The sequence below is a fragment of the Bactrocera latifrons genome, unplaced genomic scaffold, assembly GCF_001853355.1.
Source record: "Bactrocera latifrons isolate USDA-ARS-PBARC rearing strain unplaced genomic scaffold, ASM185335v1 scaffold_36, whole genome shotgun sequence".
In the NCBI taxonomy this organism is placed as follows: Eukaryota; Metazoa; Arthropoda; class Insecta; order Diptera; family Tephritidae; genus Bactrocera; species Bactrocera latifrons.
In genome coordinates this window covers 1,646,358-1,671,353 of record NW_017537001.1, presented here as the reverse complement: position 1 = coordinate 1,671,353, position 24,996 = coordinate 1,646,358, and the positions used below count along the sequence as shown (strand labels likewise).

Sequence of the window (24,996 nt, the reverse complement as noted above, 5' to 3'; positions counted from 1 at the left end):
TTTTGGCACCTTCGTTTCGTTTGAATTGCGAATTTATAAATTTCATCTATATATATGGATGCATGTGTGTTTATTGCCGCTGACATTTATATGCGTGTGTKTTGGTATCTAAATATTTTCCAGCTAAGCTGAGTTCAAACCGGCACCTTTACTGTTTTCTTGAGTAGCTTAGYTAATTTATGAGCATGTTGAGGTAGACTAGCGAAATGGATTTCATATTTTCCAGCATCAGAACAAACACTTCTACGAAATATCGTTGTGTGGTGATTTTGTTTACAAAAACAAAACAAACAAATTAAACATTTTTAAGAAAAACAAAAACGCAAAACAATAAAATAAATACATCGATTGGTATGTACACTTGTGTACGTATGTAACTGCATCTAATCAGCTATGCATACACACTTTCCACCTATGCTATGTGTGTATGTGTGTGTAGAAATTCTTTGGCCTTTGTGCGCATTTAAATGGATCGCGTTAAACTGCTTATTTGGGATAGTATTTCGAGCGGCGCCAGCGATTCACAATGCTGTTGGCCAAGACCCAAGCGAAAGCGGCACAAATCAGCTGGAATTACGYARGAAAATTGTAATAAATTTGATTAYACAAACATAGCAAAGCATAATTTAGTWGCTAATAATTCGAAAATAAAGCAATAATTTATTTATTTTTGACATTTTAAATACGCACCTCGACCAAAACCACACCGATGGCGAAGAAATTGAACGCCTGCCAGCGCTCGGCCGCGTACGCGAGAAACTTCTGTCGACAGCCATCGAGGTTCAGCTTGTCCGTAACGCTGTTGTAGCAGCTATTGGGCGGRAGCAGGTAATCGCTGGAGCCGATGTTGCCGCAACAATCGAGCTAAGGCATGAATGGCGGCGCAAATATGACAATAAACGYTCATGAATTATGATTGTCAATAGTGAAATATTACAAAAACAAAAATAACRCAAAAATAATKTATAGTTTATAAACATATTTATGCACGCATATATGGAATATAGTAAAGAGACTKGCGTGCATGCGCAAACAAGTCAAGTGCGCAAGTACAAAACTACATACATATAAGCACACATACATAAGCATTTCTATACAAGTWTAAAACATTACGCATGCTCACCCATCTCTCAATGCTCGCTAYATGACTAGTGTTGCCCGGCTTGATGGGCACTGYCGGCGTGCCCCACAACTGATCGAAGGTGTGATCAATGTTGATCAGCAACGTCGATTGGAAGATCCATAAGAAGCCAACYGATAGTGTTTGCAGCACAACCCATAGCAGCAGTATGATAGCGAACTACATATATACATATGTACGTCGTATCAGTTCAGCATAAAAGGGCAGKGACATTGAAAAGTACAAAAAATATTGAGGAAAACAAATTCAATAAAATAACAATCCAAAACGATACTTTGTTTACTAATGTGAAAATTTGCTTACCGTTTTGGAGATCTGGCTGCTTTCATGTGCCGCACCCAGTGAACCCAAGACAGCGGTCAAGATCACCACGATGCCCAAGCCGAGTATTACGAAGGCTGCGGTATTGAAATATTCAAGTTCGATGATTACATATGCGCCAATGCCAATGATGACCAAGCCGAGCAGCTGAAACGGAAGATATGTAGTTTTTAATAAGAGATATGTTTTGAACAAGGAAATAGGCGTTCCATATGAGGGCTGCTTTGTAAATGTATAGCAAAAGAAAGCTCAGCTAATTTAAATTTATCCAAATAATAATAGAAATTGAGAATCAGAATTCATCAAATTTGTTTGCCATTTATAAATATGTATATTAAAATAATATATAAGTAGTTATAGGCGATTTAAAAGTTCATCAGAGATTGCTTAAATGATCGGATTAAAGTCTATTATGAATTGGGAACTCTAGTGTTGCAAACTGGAAACTCACGATTTTATGGCAAAACTTGACATTCTTGATTSTATGCATTAAATTAAATCACTAACATTTTTGTGCGACTGTTTTTTTACAAATTTCGATGTGCATTAACTCATAAAGAGTGCATAGATGAACTTAATTTAATTTTTGACGAACAAGCTCAATCAAGGGCCAGTTAATTCATGGTATGGCGAATAATTCAATCGAGGTTACAGAACACTCCAAGAGGAATTCCTGGAAGGTCGTTCMAAATCAGTTGTTRTTCCGAAAGCTATAGATGCAATGCGCAATTTGAGATTACAACATGGTCGCGTGACCTATCGTGAGRTTGAGGCAACTATAGCCATTAGTRGGACCATCATACTTTTAATATTGCATACACATTTGACCGTAAGCAATTTTTTCATGTTGAATCATATGAAAATTAAAAGTTTCTCTCAAGAAATCAAATAAAAACCAACCGCCGAAGACGGATCACAATAATGCGAGCTCTCATACATCGACTTCGTTCCTATTGGCAAGAGCAAGTTCTGCTGAAGCGAGTTTTTTACACAGCAAAATCACTTTGATTACATGATGCCTACATAAGAACCTCTCAACCAAGCTCTCTGAGCTKCTGACGAGTCACTACCGATGTATGTGTCTTGGCGTTGCCCTAATGGAACACAATTCCTCTCCTATTTTCCGAAACTGACAGTACGTATCCGGATTAACAGTTTGGTCATAGGAAAGGATTTCATAGTAGATGATTCAATGCCTAACACATAACCAATCTCATACAAACATCTTACTGACCGGCAGTCCTTGTCTAACGTCAGATTACGCCGGCTCAGCATGATTCCACCATAACCTTGCAATAACCTGACGTTATCGTAAGCGACTTACTTTTCATAACCAAAACCATCCGTTTACAAATTCGATTTTGTTGCTCAAGTAGTGATTCAAAGATGGTAATTCGTTGTTTGCTTTCGTTAACTCGTATTTAAAAGGTTCAATATGCATTGTGCTTATTAGATCATCGGACGCGGTGATTTATTTTCTTTCATTGCTATTATCAATAATTGGCCTTCGAGAGCACAYATTAAAATTACCAGAACGGAATCAGTAAAACCAAAAATTGCACTTTCGCCTTTATCGAAGAAAACTGCAAAATATGTCATTTTTTTTCTTAACTTGTATATATTGTTACATATTTAACGTTTGTCTAACAATAGTCAATCAAATAATCACAGAAGCTTTTTAGTACAAAATCTTAGAAACTTAAGATTAGGACATTAAGATGAAATCGATTAGAAAAATAGGATACTAAACCTTATATCATACCGAAAATACTAGTTCTATCTGAAAGAAGCACTTTTAAGTTAAAACCCTACTTCTTCAATTTACTTGAGTGAAGCTCATTTGAATTAAATAGATGACAACTTCGTTTATATTTCATTAAATATTGGACAACCGCACAGCACCTGTCAATAATCGAAAAGATAACTTCACTCATATTTACAACAAAAACTGCTCAACTCAGCATTGCTTATAGTTGCAAACAGATACTTAAATACTAAATAAAAATACTTAGTATAAAGCAAAGTGAAATCATTAGTCAACCCAATAAAATCTGACTTCATTTCGCGAATAAATTAGTCAASTAATAAAATTTACCATATTTGTCACCACTCAGTGGACTTGATATATGTCAACCTACTTGAAAAAGTCAACAACTTTCGACAGTGCTTTTATTTATTGAGTAGTAATACCCAAATTGGGTTAAGAAATGAGTGCAAAGCTAAAATTGTGACAATGTTTTTCCATGCAAAATCATATTTTATGACATGCAAAATAAAAAATAAAAAGTGTGGTAAAAAAAGCATAAAAATACTAAAACAAAGTAAGGAAGCACTGACTGTGGGCAAGTCTAATTATACGGCTTCCTGAAACTCTACTTTTAATTTTTTGGAAATAATTTCCACAWGAAATTATTGGTSCAYATTTCTTCAAATATGATGCCAGTGMGAACKTAACCGTTATCGCGCCAAGMTTATTTGATGCTTGAAATTGAAGCTCGTGACTTCCGCTACCACTTCCACACAACGCATCAATCAATCGATTTATTGAGATAACACTTCGTTGAGCAGATAATTYCACGTTTTGAGCCGGTCAATTAGTCACCAAGACACACTGTTCGACTTTTTTCTTTGGGGATATAAAAGTTTAAAGTCTATGCGGCAATTCCACTTCTATTCAAACCTCGGACCGAAACATCACGCGTGCTATTCGCCAGTTACCAGTCGAAATCCTCCAAAGAGTCATCGAAAATTGGACTTAACGGATGAACCATCTTAGTCGCGGCTAACATTTCAAAGTGAAAAACTCCCAAAAAAAATGCCAAAGAATGTTTTTTCGAATGATAATAAAAATTCGCCATTAAATGTGAACTTTCTGTGTTTTTTTCTTTAAAAACGAAGGGAGAATCTACGTTATACCCGATTACTACGCTTATATTGTTGCGTTTGGGTATAAAATTCGAAGAAACCAAATAAACTAAATGTTGGTATTAACAAAAACTGACAATTTGCAATAAATTATTCATACTTTTATGGCAATTTTGCATTTTTACGACTACAAAGAAACATTGAGCGAATATAAATACGAAAATGTCAATTCCAAATGAAATAAGTGGAATGAAAAAAGGCATTTTGAATTAGAACCAGCGCAACAGGGARGAGGTGTAGGTGGAGATTCATAACTTTTCTATAAATCTTGTGTATAAATTATTTGCGCTGAGATTAATCTCAAAAATAGCAGTGTCTACTTTTCCCTTTTGCAAATTTTAACTACAAATGCGGCAGTCTTACATAATAGCTATATCGCCTGAGCTTRTAATCTACGGAGGCAAACAAACGCGGTCTTAAACTATTTATACGAAGTAGATTGGGGCCAAGTGTAGTCGCAAACGCTGTGCAAATTTTTCCAATAATAAAAGCGCGTATACTCCTTAGGTAAATAAATATTTATGTATGTGGTGTACATAGTACAGGAGCTGGTTCTTCTTTCAGCAACTGTGTTAAGGCTAAAGCTGTCTGTGGTGATAAGAAAAGTGAAATCTACGCATCACTGTTTGTTTTGAGTTCAGCGATAAGCGCGCGCTCATATACAATAATCACACATACATGCTTACAAACATAACACACACGTTTATTTTTGTATGCGTAAGTACTGAGAGATAGCATATAATCGCTTAAAAGTACATTAGCAAACAATTTATTGACATCACATGCTAACCATAGAACTTAGAACTACAGAACTATTACGATTATGTAAGGCAACTACGCGTAAATATATACTATGTACATATTTGAATCTATTTATTAATAATTATACAAAATTTATCAACATGAAACACTTGAATAGAGGACGTAACTCTTATTTCATAAAACCACATATGTAATCAAAAATATATATATACTTTTCTCCTAAGTAAATATAATCATCTGGAAAAGAGTTTTAATGTATACGGTACTTAAAKTAACAGAAAATCCTTATTTTGAAAAAAATAAAAAAATTCACTCCAATTCTCAAATAATTCTCTACAGAGAAAACAAAATTTTCCCTTAACACTCATTACATACCACCTGACAAATTTKGACCCGAATTAGTCAATTTAAATTGCGTGCGAAAACCGAATCGATAAATTTTTCCTAGATAGGTATAACCTTTTGATATGTTCGTGTGAAGTTTTATTTCCACATGCCAAAAGTGTGTGTTTGGCAGCTGTCTTTTACGAYGCGAAACGTTTGTCTGACGATTTTTACCTTGGAAAACATTATTTAAAAGCGAATTTGAAAATTTTTGTCTCCAACGGAATGGCAACTATGGAATCGTTAAAAATGTTGTTGAAGTGTTTTGGAGAGTGAACTTTATATAAGTATATAAGAYAAGACATTAGTCTATGAATACGACGTCGGAACAGCTCAACAACCTAAGTCAAATCTCAAAGTGATGCATCTCGTTCTTTTTGAAAACCGTCAGATGGTTCAATATGTATTCATTCCACAGGGTTAAACGGTCAATCAGAAATTCTACGTGACCGTTGTTTTGACATTTACGTAAGGCAATTCGTCATTAACGACCGGTTTTGTGGGCATAAAATTAATGGATTTATCATCAGGATAATAAGCCGTCACACTTTATCATGACTGTAACTGACTTTTTGGCCAACTAGAAACGAAAGTCATCGCTCAGTCTCAAGATTTTGCAAATCCATCGAAAGTCATTCACTCAAGGCTCTGAAGATTATCCCAGCCTAAACTTATAACAATTGTCTCATTTTAAATACAGCTATAAGTAATACATTTTATCAGGAACATGTGATGATCCTAAAATAGGTTGGCTCAGATTTCCAGTGTTCTGTATTGAGTAGATCTATGAAGTCCTTCTTAGAAGTGAGTGATGTTATCATACTAATAATATACTCTGAAAGATATTAACCAACATGGAGTATGAACACAGTGTAAATAGAATTTTAGAATGGAAATATATCGTTGAGTTGAAATTAATGAAATAATAAGAAATTATTAACCACKACAAGTGACACTGAAATCACTTAATCAAATTGATTTAATTAAAAAATCAAAACAACGACCAACAAGAATCGGTGACGCTTTCTACGACCATAAGTCATGGGCATTTAGTTCTATGAGTTATTAACTGTCATGTCACGCAATGCGCGCACAGACACACACTTAAGTGCTACACCTACTAAAAGGCAGGTGGCAAAAATGTTTGCGGTAGCCAATTGATTAATTACAAATAAAATGCGAAAAAACCGAATTTAGCAAAGAAGCACAATAAATTACCGAAGTACTAATTTGAAAATGTCTAAGGCGGCAAAGTCTAATTTAGAAATGCTTCAGTAATATGTAGTTGAATGATAAAGAAAAAGCGTGGAATAGCGCAAAATAGTATGATTAGATAAGAGCAATAAGTGATGACGGCGGCTGTCAAGTACAATTCTTATGAGACTACCACTTTTACGTAAATTTGAAATACAGACTTTCATATATATTTTTATATATCTTTGTATGTACTGTGAATAACATTTAAAATAAATATTGTTGAAAGGTATTGTTGAGTTTATCTCATTTCTAATCTCAAATAAGTTCACTGATTTTGACAGCTTTTATTTGAAATCGCTGTTCTGCGAATTGAAGCAGAAAATATTGAAAATTCGGTAATGGCTTATGAAAGATAGATTGACAATTTCGTTAAAACATATTTCTAGTTCTTAACAAAAATAGTCGAATACTTCAAGGTATTTCCAAATGAAAGCCTTTGAAATTTCAAAGATGATGGAAAGTGGSTCACAAATGACAACGTCACGTGAAAATGTTCATTTTCGAATCGCAAACGGTGACCATGCCAAGATTGACTGGTTTATTGTATGTGTGATAGGGAATTCAGACATCTGGAAATCCGAAAGTGGGCAGCTTTAGCAAAAGAAAAGTCTCCACGCAACACACATCTATAGTAGTGACTCGTCGGAAGTTCCGAAAGATTTTTTGGAGGGTTCTTCCTTCCGACCGAAGTATTGATAAAAATTTATTCCTGGTCTATGAGCTCGATCTGAACTCCACGAAGAGAACAAACAGCCTGCGTTCTATTATTGGCATACCCACTGCACTTTTAACTCACCGCTGGCTAGTATAGGCATTAATTTTCCAAGATCACAGAGATCATGCTATGAGTAAACACGGAATGCATTTATATGTAAATACATACACACATATGTACGTACAAATATTTAGTAAAGACAAGTGATGTAGATTATGCGGCTGATAAAAAAGCGCACCCATCCTTGTGCTCAATTACTTTACGAGCACTAAAAACTAAACGCTGCAACTAGTGAAATAAAACTGAATTAAAAGAGACACGAACACACACACGTGCATATTTATGTGTGTATTTTATATATTTGCAGAACCTAGTTGTGTGTTTATGTAAGAAAATTAGTGTGAAACGGATGCGCGCATTTGAGAAAGATTTTAGAATATTTTAAAATTAACAACAACCATAAATGCAACCAAGCAACATGAGTCACACGAATGAAAGGAACTATTATGTGCATGAAAGTGCAATTGTACTAGGGTGAGCAATTTCTCAAACATATGTATTTATGACGATCAAGCTTTAGCATACAAAACGATAGATCTTACAGTTTTTAATTTTGCAAATGGCAATTCAAATTTTTGGATAATTGGGAGATAAAGACAAATCAAAATATGCACGCAAACCTTTTTTGCCTAAAAGTATGTAACTTATAAAATGATAATGATAAAAAGGGGAAAAGGAGTAGAGCGGAATTCTTCAAAAATGTTATAGTTAAGGTAGTGGCAGAAGACTTTTAATTCAACGTTATTGGATAATATTCGACACAATAGATCTCGTCCAGAATGCAGTGAAGAAAAATCGGAATCAAGCGACATCGCTTTGTTCTATAAGCTGTTGAATAATTTCAAACGATCCAATGTTTTTGAGCCAAATTTTGTTCAGCAATGAGGATCGTTTCCGGGTCATTGGGTATGTAACAAGAAAAATTGCCGCATTTGAGACGAAGAGCAACCTGAAGAGATTTAAGAGCTACCATTTCATCAAGAAAAAACAACGGCTTGGTTTGGTTTGGACCATTGGTCCAAATTTCTTTAAAAATGATGCCGGTGTGACCCTAACCATCAATGGCGACCGTTATCGCGCCATGGCAATCGACTATTTGATACCGTAAGTTGAAGCTCGTAATCTCGGTGACATTTGTTTTCAACTATTCGACGCCATTTTCCAGATATCGCATCAGTCAATGTTTTTATTGAGAGAAATCTTCGGTAAGCAAATAATTTCACCTTTCGGTCCGGTCAATTGGGAGCAAGGTCGTGTTATATCCTACCGTAAGACTTTTTCCTGTGGGAATATGTTAAGTCTATGCGGACAATTCCGTTTCGATTYCCTTGGAGCAAGACGTCACCTGTCGAAATGCTCGAAAGAGTCATCGAAAATTGGACTCAACGGAAGGAAGAGAGAAAATCTTCAAAAAATAAATGCCAACGAATGTTCTTTCRAATTATTATAAGCTTTCCCCATTAAATTTGAAGTCTCTGAGTTTTTTACTTTAAAAAAGTAAGAAACCTCGAAATGGATTACCTTTTAAATATATTTAGCCTTTTCAGTAGTGAAATTCCGCAATTTTAAATATTGCTCGCTACAAATGCATGATTTTCAGAAATATTCAACTCAGCGCCATCTACCGGAAAAATGGATCTCGAAGCTATTTGACAAGGTCACACTCAACCGAGTGAACATATAATATTATTTCATGGCGAWGATCCACTTTATTCCTCATTCTTCACATATTAACTACTATTTATAGAAATCTTATAAAAAAAACTCACAACCCTAATGCAGACGTATGTAGTACGTGCAATGCACGGMTTTTGCACTGAAAAGGCACGCGCGGCTCTCTGGCACACTTTGRCGAATGCCACAACTGTGAAGTGGCGAAAATAAGCGCGAAATTAGATCGGCACAGTTGCACGAGTGTAAATATTGTACCTTTCAGCGGCAATGGAACGCTTAGCGGTTTTGCGGCAGCAATCATGCCACATATACGCGTGTGAGTGTATGCCCACTGAAATTTTCGCCAATATTTACATAAATACATGCGCTTGCCAATCAGTCAATCACTCAGTTCGCCAGTTAGTTCGTCAGTCAGCCGTCTGATTTATATGAAAAGAATGTTATTTGTTGTTGTTGCCACTGCATTTAGGTTTATAGTTGTGTGTGTTTGGCATGCGCGACGCTTTTCCAAGTGCACACTAAATATGCAACAACAACAAATCACAGCGGCAATGTCAATAAATTACAACAATTTAAACAAATTGTAAACAAACGTGCCCAACTGAATAACAGACCACCAATTGACTCAGCGTCGCCCACCGCGCAACGAAGACGTCTGCTAGGAGAGCGCAAGTGCGCGGGTGTGTCTTTGTGTATGTTTGTGTGATGTACAAAACTCCACATTGCATTCGTGGATTAAACACAAACAAATATGCTGTAAATTCCAAATATAATTTGGTTGCTAATAAAATATAATTATATTGTTTGTCAAGTGTAAAGGTCAACCAAGCGAATATCTGTTCAAGCCTTATGCAAATCCGAGACGGAAAGTCGTAATCATTCGAATTAATGGATGATTTTGATTGGATAGAAGGTCTGGTGTTTCTTACTACAAGTCTTAATTTGCTTGGAGGGATAGGAACGCTAGGAATTTTATCTTAAATCTAAAGTGAGAACAATCATTAGGGAGTAATTCTATTTTGAATTCTATCGCTTAAAATTTATAAAGAAACTTTTCTTTATATAAACATTCAAACAATAAAATGGTAATTTTCTTAGCTCAGTCTCAAAATATAAAAAAAAACAAGAAAGGAAAGGCTAAATTTGGGAGCATTTCATATTTTAGCCCTAAGTTACATTATTACAGGAAACGATGTCCTCAGAATGTAATTACGATAAAAAATTAACCGATATTTTCAGTATATATTATGATCAAATTTGACTCGGACTGACCTATTTTATTAAAAATCTTTATTATCTCCATCAAAATAGTCTTCTCAGCCAATACAAGCTTATCAACATTTATTCCAATCCCATATTTTCGATACATCATATAATCAATTTTCTATACTCTTCATATTACCCTCGTCTGGGATGGCAAATTTTGATTTTTCGAGTTATTTTTGGAGCACCATTCGCTAGATTATTGGGCAGCTTCGCAGGCAAATTCATAAACCAATGTCTCCTCATCAGTATTGCATAAATGTAGTTTGTTAACGTGTTTTGTTCTTTAGGTACGAGTCTAGCACTGACACGCTTCATACCCAAAACATTAACCAAACAGTGTTGATACGATCCATAAGAAATGTTGAGATCCTATGCTATTGCTCTGATGTCAACACAACGATTTTCAAGCATTTTTTCTTTAAGTTTATAAAATGTTATTGTCAAGTTTTTGATGATTTCACGACCTTTATTGAGTGCGGGCATAACTATATTGAAGGTAAAGTAGATTCTTTAAAACCCTYCGGAGACATTTTCAACGATTCTGTAAACGTGATTCCATAAAAAAAACACAAATGCGTGGCTAATGGTCTACCAGATTAACCTAACTTAACCTAAAGTAGTCTCATTTTACCACTTTCARTTGAGAGGTGGCTTACCTAGAAATGTGAATGGTACCAATGCTGGTGCTTTGATTTTAAAATTATTTGCAATCTTTCCAGCCATTGAAAGTAATRAACCGCAGCCAACTTTGCTTACAAAATAAACCAAAGCAAAAAAAATCATGAATTATCACGGAACTTACTCTTTCCCTTATACTTTTTTTGAACTTCAATAAAAAGCATCGTCGATTTTAAATATTTACAGAATATTTCCAGAATATCTTCAATATAATTTTATACAAAATCAGCATATGTTTTCATACCCGATTTCACACGTAAACTGCAAAATCAAAGGTTACAATGCATACTGCTGCTTTCCGGTGCTAAAGGGATTCCCGAAATCGATTTTGTATATCTAGAGACCACCCGTATTAAAAAAAAAATTATTTGAATGTAAACAACACGTTTTACTATAATAAATATAATAAATATTTTTGCAGCAATTTCCCGAATCACTTTTGGGTGTCTGACATTTGTTTTTTCACTTATGCCTTACTTGTAAAATGTTTATGCTTTTCCTTTTTGGTTAGCATTTACATGATTGAACGTGACTGTAATGCAAAAATGCTGTTCAAAATTGTTTTATTTAATTTATTTATTTCTAAGCATATAATTTTGTGGGCATTTTCGACGCAATCAAGACGCATAGATCTAATTGCAACTAATTTCTCTCCCATTTAGTTTTACATTTTTATTACTGTCGCAATTATATTTGTAGTAATTAAATACTTTGTATGTAAACTATAATTTATTTTACTTACCAAATGGGAAACTTAGCCAAGTATTTACTTCTGATCATTTCAAAATAATGTGAATATACAGTAGGAGTACCTCATGCGTTCAACACGCCAGATTAACAGTTTTATTCAAACAACAAGAAGTTAGTGTAGAAAGTAAATTAAACTGTGAAAAGTATAGAGTATTCTTAGATATCASAGCTATTTTGTCAGCTAGCTAAAGCTTTACTTTCTATCTCTCTCTAGTCTAGAAATATACTATAGAAAAAAAGGCAAAACTACTTGACTGTTTATTCATTATCCACAAAGTATATGAATGACTAATTGAAGGGCAAAAAACTATGTTAAACTAGGTCAACCTCATTACACTTATCTCTTTGATTTATTATAGCTGATTGTTCGATTCGTTACTCTACAAGCAGCTTATCTGTGTACATTCCATAATAGTTTCGATGGGATTTAATAAAATCGTTCGTTAAGATTTTTGAATCAATCAAATGCGTCTTGCTTCCCTTTTCAATTTTTGGTGTCATCCCATGCCGATTGCGGCATTGCAAGGAGAGCAATCTCTTTTCTTTCCCTCCTCATCGTTCCAGCTGTTCTTTTACCTATTCCAAAAACCAATGGCTTCATTTGCAGCTGTTCGTAAGGAGCTTGAAATGCCGCCCCACAGTTTCCTTATACTGGGTTGTTGATGATCTCACAGACTTGCACTCCGTCTCGTAAAGGTCGTTAGGCTGTCTATAGTGTTTGCTGTTTCTCGAAGTCAAACTTGCTTGCGTTTGTTGACGTGTGTTTTTTGCTGCAAAGCGGCGGGTGTGTATCTTGGCTACAACAAGATAGTGGTCCGAGTCGCTGTTAGGACCTCGGARCGTACGCACGTCTAAAACRCTGGAGACGTGACTTCCGTAGAGCACAACATAATCGAATTTGTTGGCAGATTTTCGATCCGAACCGAAGAACTGCGCTTTAATGCAGATTTCGGCTAGACGTTCATCTACCGGCTAAGACTCGGAGACTCGGCGACGGGGTCTCTCTCCCTCCACGAATCCTACACCAAATCTGTAATCCCTTTGAAGTGGTCGTAATCAAAAGGGGTCTCTTATAGGAGGCTGTTGTTTCCCAAACCCAGCGCACAAATCCTACATGGGTATAGTATATAATCAGCGAGAAGAGCGATAAACTATAGCATATAGCTGGCACACAAACTGACCCATCTAAGTCAAAAAAAGAAACATTTTTATGAACTCTCATTTGACCCGAAATACACCTATGAAGGGTTAACGCTTTTTTCTTTACAACAACAAATTTGTATTTAACCCCAGTAATTCTCCACTTACGTCTTCTGTAATCCATTATCATGCTAATCTCCGTTATTAACAAACTTGTATTTGCAAAGCAATGGCAGTTAGCAATAAATGTTTACATACTTCCTGATAAGCCATTGTTAAGCTTCACACACTTCTTAAAGCGTTCATATTCATTTTCATAATTATGACTAAATGCCGTTGATTGTTGACGTTTGTTTCGCTTCAAAATTTATGGCTTGACACAGACATTAGACGCATAAATATAAATTTTAAACACACAAACGCTTATCAATGGATAAAAGTGTGTCGGTGTGTATGCGTGCATATATTTATATTGATGAATGCTTAGGAAAGTTATTTAGTTTTTTCCAATTGTTGGACTTAAGCACAGACGTAACATTTGGCGCCGCTATTGTGTGATTAACAAATGGTARAATTATGTTGATATATTGAATTTCAAAACAAGATTTGTACCCGACGAGGGAATTGGTAATTAATGGCCGCTAAATACTGTTAAAGTCGCCTACGCAAGTGGTTGTCTTAAAAGAGTAGGAGCTTACATCTTATGTACCACACGTCTTATTGATTTATTTAATTTGGATTTAGCTTTTGTTTTGCTTCTCAATTGACCATACTCAATTACACGTACATATTTCAATATTGGCTTTTAACCAATGCGAAACAGAATTTCATTCATAATTGCATTTAAAGTAATTTAACTAAACGCCTACAACAGGGAATTGCGCTGATATGCTTGTGAAGCCCTCTAAAAATATTTATACATATTGTAAATTTTCAATCACCCAGTCATAATAAAATGACCTTGGGACCAACCCAAATATTATTGTCTGTGCTCATCACAGAGCACACTGCGTATGCGCACCCCAWCCGAGTATAAGTTGTGTTGTTGGTGTGTTGCCAAAAACAGCCACCTCTTGAATGAAGTCTGAAATCCAACAGCCACGTGGTAGGCATAGCAACCGTTTGCTTTAGAGAATTTTCCGTTATTTTTATTGATATGTAGCGCACAGTYTTTGGAAAAGAAAGCAAGCAGCGTGACGCACAACTTCAGCAGTAAAGACAAATAACCTCTGCATAACCTCTGTATACGGCCAATATTTTTTTTATAAATATTCAAGTGTGTGTATTCAAATAAACCCATATATATATGTATGTAAATGTATATCAAGTATTGTAATAGCACACGTTTTATAACTTCCTTTATTTAAATATATTTATTTATTTACGTTTGCCATTTTATTTGCTAAAATGTATTGTGGAAGAAATATATCCGACATTTTAATAACGAAAACATTCGCACCCCAAGAACAAGCCAAAATAAATATATCTACAGCTAAATAACAAAAATCATTAAAAACATAGAAAATACTGCAAAATGTTTTTCTAAATATTCAAATTGAAACACGCATAAACACAAGGAAGATTTATTTGTGAGTTGAAGAGAACTATAAAGGATTTATAGTAAATGAAAATATATATATTTTTTTCAGAAAAAACATTCTTTTAGAAAAATCAGAAACTATTGAATAACTTATATTAAAAAGTTCCCGGCCTAACAAATAAATGACGCTACTAGAATTAAATCCATATGAGGTTGTTACCGTCGAAAATATCAAAAAAGTTCAAAATAAAAATTTGAATGACCATAAAGAGATGTAGTTCAAGATAGCAGCCGCTCTAAAAATTTCAACTGAACGTTTATATCATAACATTCACGAAAATTTGGATATGAGAAAGCTCTGTGCGAAGTGGGTGCCACGAGAGCTCATTTTGGACCAAAGACAATGACTAGCTGATGAATCGGAGCAGTGTTTGTAGATGTTCAAGCTTCAAGAACCCGAGTTTTTGCGTCGATGTATGAAGATGAAACAAAGCTCCATTAGTATAATCAACAGGGATCCGTATGGACTGCACACGATGAATCCACTCCGAGGCGTGTAAAATGCAGCAATCGGCGGGCAAAGTGATGGCGACTGTATTTTGGGGTGCGCATGGAATAATTTGTATTTACTAATATTTACTTTGAGAAAGGCTCATCAGCAACGACGATTACATAGTTTAATTGAAYTTTTTGAAGAACGAAATCGCCGAAAAWTAGTCGCATTCGGTGCTGTTTCACCASAACAATGCACCGTGTCACAAGTCAGTACAAACGATGGAGAATATCTATGAATTGGGCTTCGAATTACTTTTGYATCCACCGTATTCTAAAGAGCTGACCCCCTGCGAYTATTTTCTGTTCTCAGAARAATGGTSGCTGGATACTGCCGAAACTGAGGCTTATTTTGAAGAAAAGAAAACGTACATCAAAATCTTAGTTGGAAATGAAAAAGGTCCACCACAATGAAATAGTAAAAAAATATCAAAGTTGTCGAAATGTCAGCGCTGGAAAAAAAAATTAATTTTACCCAAAATTTTGTTGATTTTTGCCGCTCAAAATTCGATTTTTGACCAAAAAAATTTCATATTCATCGAATAATTTTTCTCGGAAAATGCGTAGAAACATAACCGGTTGTAACAGATTGAACTGAGCGCCTTCTTTAAAAGCTTTACCTAAAAACAAAAATGTTTGAAATATTCATCACTAATTATTCAATATATATATTTTTTTTAATTTCCTACTAATTGTGCTACATAAATCACTTCTACAAATAATTTTTCGTTTCATATTCAAAATATGTAAAATTTTCGAAAAGGAATCATTTTKAATTAATTTCTGAGATTTTCAAATTCTCACATCACTCACAAAAGTTATTACTGTTTTGGTATGGTGACATCCCTGCATCCAAAAATAATTTTTAATGTTTTATTTAAAATAACTGACGACCCTGCAACAAATTTTTGTTCCAAAATTTTTTCTATATTTTGTTACAAAAAAAAAACGTTTTTTTTACAGAAAAAAATTCAAAAGGTAATAAAAATAATATTTTAACTACCAAGAATGTTTTTTTTATTGAAAGAAAAGTGCAGCTTCACAAAATATATGTGATATCACTTTCGAAAGTTTTTTCTCACTTAATACTTTGTTGATCCATTTCTGTTTACTATTGTGTTAAAAATAATTGGCAACCCTATTCAAATTATTATAAAAATACTTGCATACAGTTTTGAAACATTAATATTTAACACATACTAACATTTTTAATCACTCAAATTGGTTTTCCTAATATTTTTATTACAAGTAGGTTGGCAACTCCGGTTTCTAAATTTTGCAACCATCTTTTTTTCTAATTTCGTTTGTTTATTTCTTATTCCTTATTTCTCATTTGATTTATTGATTTCGAGCTTTTTTTCAGAATTTATGTTTTTTTACAAATATGTGTCAACTTCATTCGGAGAAAATTGTATTATAATCTTCATTGAAAGAATTAAGTTATTACTATTATCCTTACATTACAAACACGTATTGTTCATTTTCTGTCCGAAAAAGTAAAGTTGATAAAAATTTAACAATTTAAATAGAATGACTCATGTGACCAAAAATTCATTGGCAACCTGCTGGTGGCTCAGCCAAGTTATTGAATATAAATATTTAAATAAAAAGCTTGTTGTTATTGCGTAGGCCAATTACATTACAAACTGTCCTCATGCTTAYACGCWTATTATGAGCAAACATACATACAYATATACAAACATACAAATAGTATATGTGGCTTCTAACAATCTTAAGACGTGCTGGCGAGACACACCRACAGACAGCCGAAGTGATGACATCAACGCTTTCCATTTCGTCCAATCTGTCGACACCAACAACACTTTTGTTTTTCACGTCAATACTTTTGTTGCCTTGTTGTTATTATACTTAGACGAAATTTTGGTAAAATTCTTAGCTTTTTTGTTTTTGTTATGTTAATAGTATTTTAGACAATGCCACATAGACGCACCAAGTGTGCGCAAATGGATATTTGTGCGTGTGTGTTTGAAGGCATTCATTTGGGCAACGACGCATCGCAGGGGGCGCTCAAGCTCGTAGCGCCATGAAAATGCGTAGGCTCTAAGCAACAATAATTCCACACAAGTATGTATATATGTTCATCACAATTTCTATATACAAGCAAGTGGCTATGCATATTAGAATTTGTCAGCGGGCWAAAGCGTGAAAAACAACACAAAGTGGAGAGGTGAGCCAGAATAAAAGAAGAAGAGATATTGCGTGGGGCCAAAGTTTTACTTTTATGATTTTTATAGGTTTTCGCTTTTTGTTTTTTTGTTCTCTTTGTGTTTCTTTTTTTATTTTTATAGTTATTGGTCTTACTATTATATTTTTTGTTGCGATATTTTTAATTTTTTTTTAATTTTATTATCAGTTGTTAGCACTTGTACGGATTAATATATGAAATTTAGCTATTTTCGATWAATTTTCATTTCGATTTTAATTCGTGCGGCGCTAATGGCTTATCAAGCTGCTGGAGGTTTTACCCGAAATTATTAGTTTTTTTTTTTAATTTCTATCTGTTTTACTTTATATTCTATTTTGGCATTGAATATTATAGTTTTCGTTTGGAAAGACTAGTTCAAGTTAATGTGTACATTTTTGCTTTTGTACCAGATGTTTGCGAAAAAAATGGAAATTTGTTCCAATTTGAACACATTAAGTATTTATGGTAAAAACTGTTTATCATTCCTAATATTACCATATCACTGTGGTTTGATTTCAAAATCGTTGAAATAATGAATGTAGCAGAGTTATTACCTCTTTAGCGAAGATTTCGAAATTTTAGCTTTGTATAACTTATTGATAGTTTTAAGCACATATTTTCAGTGACGTAATGGTTTTCTGATTTTAGCTTTGAGGTAAGAGAATTTTTAAAAGGAAATAACAAGAATAATTTTCTTAATTTTTCGGATCAATACAATCCTAAATTCTGGTCGAATTAAACCATTAGTGTACTGCTAAAAATATTAAGCATTTACTTTGTTTAAAATATCATATATTGAAGACTCTAAAATGTTCTATTTAAGGCCGCGGATTTAAATATGTTGCGTAATTTGAGAGAGCTGGTAAAAATTTTAGCACATCTATGTAACAAATTAAGAAGGCTAATAAATCGTACTTGTTTTTTTTTTTTTTGTTTTGTTTTTTGTATTAAATAGAAAATTTTCACAAAACAAAAAGAGGTGAACCAAGTTTTGAGAATCTTCCGAGAACTTCTTTTGCAGTGACTTCAATATCATAATGCGTGTGTAGCAACACCTGGCCGATCAATCTACATACATACATACATATATTGAAGTATGTTTGTCCTCTGCCAAGTTTTTATGCGGCGAGTGTCGGAAAAGAGCGTTCAGAGCTCGCACTTGCCACAGGAAGTGTGTAGAATATGCGAATAATAGTATGAATTATGGGGTGTAGGTCTACATCGCAGTTCTTCAAACATTTTCAATACAGTAAACGGTAGGTTGTTATCCTTTACCTTCTGCCCCCAATGGCCCTGCTGGCGATCAAGATCGCCTTTCAACTTCAATCGTCGCACGACGCTGTCATTATCCAAAAGGCCTTTGAATCTATCTATCAAGCAGTCAATAACCTGCTTTTCTTTTCTTTGGATTTCAGAGTACGTACTTTTTCTGGAAGCGAAATCCATCCTATACTTCTCAAGAAAACCAACAGAGGAATTTACAYTGAGACCCCGTAGTAGTCTTCGCAAGTTTTCAGGCAGATGTTTTCGCGTTTTGTTTGTCATCGATCGAAAATATTCYTCAGCATTTAGTCTTCCAAAATTGTTTCTTGGCGAAATGTCCCCCATATACCCCTCTGAATACGCCAGTGATACAACACTATACGCAACAACCGTTAGGTGAACAAAACTACAATTTGCAATAATAAAAAAATTAGTATAATATTAATATCTCTGTATTAAAAATAGTGTTTGGTAAAATTGTACTRTACTTGTTCTTCTTTCGGAAACTCAAAAATATATGTAATTTCCAAAAATTCATCGCTATAGTTGGAAAAAAATACAATTTTGAATGTTAGAGTTAATTTAAAATAAATATATAAAATTTAGTACACGCTTGTCTTAAACATTACCCGAATTTAGATCAACTGCGCAAAATAAAAAAAATAAGAGATAGCCGATCTATTATTAAGTGAAATTTTTAATCAAAAGTAAATAATTTCTAATTTCACAAAAGCAGAGATAATTCTAGAGCTATCAGCAATACCCAAGTGAATATATACATAGAAACTTTATAAAAACGCACTTAGTATAACTTATTGATAGTTTTAAGCACATATTTTCAGTGACGTAATGGTTTTCTGATTTCCGAAGCTTTAAAAATAGGTAAACCACTTAAACTTGAAAGTAGAACACTGACGCATGAAAGCATGGCAGATGCGCAAATACTTTTGAGTGCAAAAATATGTTCAACAAAGTGTGCAAATTAAACATAAGAATAAGGAGTGTATTATGCAATAATGGTAGTATGAGCACTGCAACTAGTTTGATTAAAAAGTAGACGTGGCGTATACTTAATATTGACTTTCCGGAAACTAAAAATTAATGAAAAAAAACCCTCAACTTGAATTTGCAAACTATTTTTTATTAGTGGAGCAATAGTAGTTATTAACTGAGGTTAAATAACATAATAATAATAAATATTTTCATGGAAATTCTTTTTCGGAAAAAAGTCATCTAAAGGTGAGTTTAGAACTTTGACTGCAAATGATAGTGATTGAAAGAACACTGTCAAAAATCTTCTCAACCTTGATTTACACAAAATTATTTTTATTGAGTTAGACTAAGTTCAGTAATGCCTAAGCAGTTCTTTTTATTTTTCCCTATTTTTTTTTTAAGAAGCATGAGAAAGGAGTATCTCTTTGACAATTTATGGTAACGAATCACAGAAACTTAAAGAAATGGTGTATCAAAAAAGGTACTTTCAAGGTGTCGCGTTACCAAAACTATGCAGTTCTATATAATAGAGGAGAGTGTATGTTCCAGTTGATCATATAAAGGCTAGACACTTTTTCCCCAATTGGTTCATATATCTTATGTTCTTGTGAACTTTGGTCTCCATATGCCAATTAGTGTGTGTTTCGCTAGTGTTTGTTTACGATGCGAACAGTTGGTCAAGRGAATTTTACTATAGAAAAAAATTTAGCTAAGAATTTGCTTGAAATTTTATATTCCCAATGGACTCACGCCTACCGAAACATTGTAAAAGTATTTTTTTGAGAGTCTACTTTATCAGGAGTATAATTACTTGAGTACCTTCAATTTTTCAATGAAGGTCATGGTGAATCATCGAAAATATGCRAGTTTTTTATTCATCTCTCTAATAACTTAAATTAAAAAAACAGTGCTTGAAAATCGGCATATTGGCATCAGTGAGTTAGGAGAGGTTCTCAATATCTCTTATGGAAAGACTTAACAGATTTTGGATAATATTTTGGGTAGGAAGGAAACATTCATCCAATGTGTCCACGAAATTGTCCTCTTGCAAGTGACGCTTCATACTCAAACAATGTCAGTCCGAGTCAATTTTGATCAGACGGTATTTCTGCCGAATTGAAAAAAAAAATTGGAAAAGAATTTGTTGTGAATGACAACACTTTTGTATACTTTTATAAACACGCTCGGTATAAATTGATTAAGTAGCCCTGAAAATCAAAACACACCAAATTACAGTAATTTATTTTGTATATATAAATAGCTTTTCCAAATATTGGCCCTTAGCACTTTGCGCCACTTAGAGTACGAATAAAATTAAACATACATAGATACATACATACATATGTTATATACGTGATACAATGCCACCTTAGTACTTGGCCTCAGTGGAATTTATTGCGTATTCGGGCGTCATAATCTCACATGCATACTCACAGGTCGGTGAGTACACATGCATGTATATACTATATGTATTTTCTATTATAAATGTACTGTATATGGTATAAGCTTTTTCATAATATCCAGTTGTGTAATTTGAACTCAGCRCACACCGCAGTTGCGCCCACCTGCTAAGTTTACAGTTTTCTGCAACTACAACAGCAACAACACCAAAACCAGCTAATTTAACCGCAAGTCAAATAAATCAGCGGCATTTGCCCAGCAAAGTAAACCGAAAAATCGCAACAAATGAACTGCGCATAGYAACAACAACAGCAATTAAACACAATCTCACACGCAGCGTACAGCGGTGTATTCCAATCCAGCCACATACAGGTATGTGTGCATGTATATTTGTATGTTAGAGACTTAATTTTCATAAGCGGCATTTGTTTGCCGCCCATTTGTTTACGTTTGTTCACGCTTTGCTTTGAGCGCCTGCAGTTTTCCGAATGTTTTTAACATTTATAGTTTTTTGTTTTTGAGTTTTCGACATTCTTTTTTTGTTGTATTRACACGTCAAGGTGTGTAAATTCGAAATACTCGTACACAACTCAAAATAAATAGCACGCGCCAACAGACCAACTGAATAAATGAATGAATCGACGAGCGAGCGCTAGACTAGCAGCAATGAATGGTGGCTTGAGTCAATGATCGCGCTGCTAGAATGACAAGCCACATTTAAAGCATACASACTGCGTTGTAAAATCTTTGTAACTACTTGGCATTAGTTGCTTTGTTGTTGTTTGCTGTTTAAACGTTTTTCTATTGCTGCTTTGCATGTGTCTTATAATATGCTGCTGTGTTGTTATTATCATTGGTGTTGTTGTTGTCATTATTATTATTTTGGTGTTGTTGTTATTTGTATTATTATTGTTGTTGTATTTCATATGGCGCAGCAATATTTATTTAGTGCCGCAACTGTTGCAATTTAATAGCTTTGCACTTTGCTCTTGCAGTTACCGTTTAATATTGACAGTGAAGGTAAGTTATCCATACGCCATGGTGTACACACACAAGCGCRGAGTTTTATGTGATTATGCAAATTAATTGAAGTAATTTCAGTTTGYGCTGTTATATTACAGTTCGTTTTATGTAAATATATTTTGCTCTCAAACACTTTGAAGTTGATTTTCATCAAGCGTTTCTAATTGGTTGTCAGCGCTTACTTAAAATAAAAATAATTTAATTTTTTAAAATATATTTATTTTCACAGTAGTTGCTTATTTAATTTACAAAAACACCTTTAATGCTTGTAGCCGACAACAACCGCGCCTTTTGCATAGACAAACACACCAACACATACAGAAACGACGATTTTTATTAAGGTTGCTGTAAGTGCGTAGGCCAAGGCGTTACTCATACGCCCGCGCAAATAAATTTTTAGAACCTTTTTTGTTTATTTCATGTAAAGTTGTATTCATTTCGAAAGGGAGTGTTACAAAAGTTTATTTTTGTATGTAAATTAATATGATTAGGTACGGAAATCACACCTTGTTTATACAAATATTTCAAACCATTCACATGTAATTTCGAAAACAACAAATATATTTACTTTAAAATAAAAAAAAATGTGTTACTGATTGTAAGAATACTTGAAATTTTGTGTTTGCAATAGAATCACGGCTACGGTATGGTTGAAAGTATTGCAGAAGTTTATTAGAAAGCTTACTTTATATAAACAATTACAAAACAAGTATTTGAGCGGCAAAAAGCATTAAATGAAGGTCATGGAAACATGCCTAATACTTGGCGCAAAAAAGCCATTGGAGGAGGAGAGCAGTGAGCTTCTGTATGGATGGCTTAAAGCTTGAGGGCAAGTTTGGTGGAGAGGTTTACTGTTAGGATCTTTCTATCAACTCTTTTTTCAGACTTCCGAGCTATTGCAGTCCAAGCCGAGGTTGCAGCCATTAAGGGAGTCAAAGAAAACCGAACATCGCTATCAATAGCATCGAGTGTTTTTGTAACGAGATTAGTATGGCTACATGCCTGTGCCAAAGCTTTTTGGCCCAAGATCGATAGCAGAAAATCTAATTAACTCTTTTTCCTCAGTAAGGTTAGCATCTCCCTAGTTTTGGGGCTGTTATCAGGCAATTGCCGAATTGGCGTCCAAGCAGTAAGGCAGCGAATTCTACCATACGCTATCTGCAGCGGCTGTAGAAGATGAGGTGGAARCAACTCAAAACTTCCTTCTTGACTGTCCTGCGTTTGGATTTGATGATGATTTTTGCAGAACTGTCCAACAATATGGCAATAGCCGTTCGAAAAATGAGCCGAAACAATTAAGTCACAAACAAACAAATTAAGTCGATCTCAAAAATCAAGGTGCTGCTCTTGGTTTCCATTGATTACCGTGCTGTGGTTTACCACAAATTCGTTTCACGATATCAAATGGTCAATATGGCATTCATTAGTTTTTCATCACAATAATGCGCCGTCACATTCTCACCCATTTCTACTTGACTTCTTGGCAAAACACGAACCGAGATCCATAGCTCAACTCTTGTGTTCACCAAATATCGCACTATTTCACTTAATAGAGTTTACGGACTATGAGCTATTGAAGCCAATAGAAGTCACTTGCTGAGACAATAAAATCCTGAAAGGAGATTTCGAGCTAAGTCTCCACATAAATGGATCACATGACCGTAAGCATAAAATAAATATATATTCTATCCTCGATAACATCTTAGGACAACATCCACAATTTCCCAAAATTAAATAGAAACAAAATTTAACTATGCTTAAGGTGTCACTAATTCCTTTTTATAATAAGCATATAATCGAGTCAAAATTGACCYGGGCTGATAAAAAAACAAAAACTACATATTCAAGCATTTAATTACAATTCTTTCTTATCGCCTTTAAAAATGAATCAGTCCGGCTCAAATTTGATCAGACGGCATAAAGAGAACATTGTCACTAAAAATTTAAAAAATTAAAAAAATACATATATGTTACAAAAAAAAACCATAAATCAAACAATGTGGTGTTACTGACATCTATCAAACTATCTGTCATGATAACAGTGCTCGATACAATTGAAAGTAAAAAGTTCGATTATTGAAACCCATATTCCAAGACACACAATAAAATACAAATTTTTTCAAGGAAATTCGCTTTCAATTACTCACCGCATAGAGGATATCCCAAATCAAAGAAAATACTTTCAGAGTTTTCGTTGAACACGCCATGCTTTTTGCTATTTATTTATTTACAATTCACTAAAAAATAAAATAAGAAATTTGAAATGAGCGTGAAGTCGAAATAATTCTAAATTTCGCGGCGCTTCTTCGTCAAAAACTATATACAATTATACTAGATATACAGTATGTGTACACATTCGAAATCGGTGAAAACAAAAACAGTCACATCATAGTTGGCAAGGTAAACACCGCGAAAAAGCGAGCAGAATGTGAAAACACAAATAAAGATGACAAAATCGAAATGGAAAATTCGTTCTTTTCGGCATATTTTTAAACGCCTGCTATGCTTCTACACTATATATGCACGAAAGTCCATACGAATGTCCATTGTCCACCAATGTTTATTTTCGGACACGCGCTTGCTTCGATTCTCGAATGAAATTCAGCAAATTTCCAAAAACCAAAATTAGCAAACGAAATTAGAATTCACATAAATTTGCATTGCACTTTGTTAACCGAGCGYACAGTGCTCCATTTAAGGCCGCACACCCTCCGCTGATGCCCCTTTAACGCTTATCTAAAAAGCACTTAGACACTGTTGCAACTATTTTCATAGAAGTATTTGAGTATTTAACGCATTTCACACAAATCGCGCGCAAAATTCATTTCACTGAAAAAAAAATTAGAATTTGTCTCACACTAAACCGTTATTACCGTGAAATGTTAGCGAATTGGAAAACCATCAACGGCGCCAAGCGCGAATAGACTGAAACTACCTACACCTCC

At 34.2% G+C, this 24,996-nt stretch overlaps 1 protein-coding gene across 1 annotated transcript; it reads right to left on the bottom strand.

The window, feature by feature from the left end:
- Positions 1-6: 6 nt before the first annotated feature.
- On the bottom strand, positions 7-24,996 carry LOC108971784 (protein late bloomer). The gene is made up of 6 exons (XM_018938060.1): positions 24,925-24,996; positions 24,199-24,288; positions 1,445-1,609; positions 1,124-1,300; positions 691-864; positions 7-567 (listed from the first exon to the last, which is right to left on the bottom strand). Exons 2-6 carry the CDS (start codon positions 24,256-24,258, stop codon positions 487-489), a joined length of 657 nt encoding a protein of 218 aa, XP_018793605.1. The 5' UTR covers positions 24,259-24,288; positions 24,925-24,996; the 3' UTR covers positions 7-486.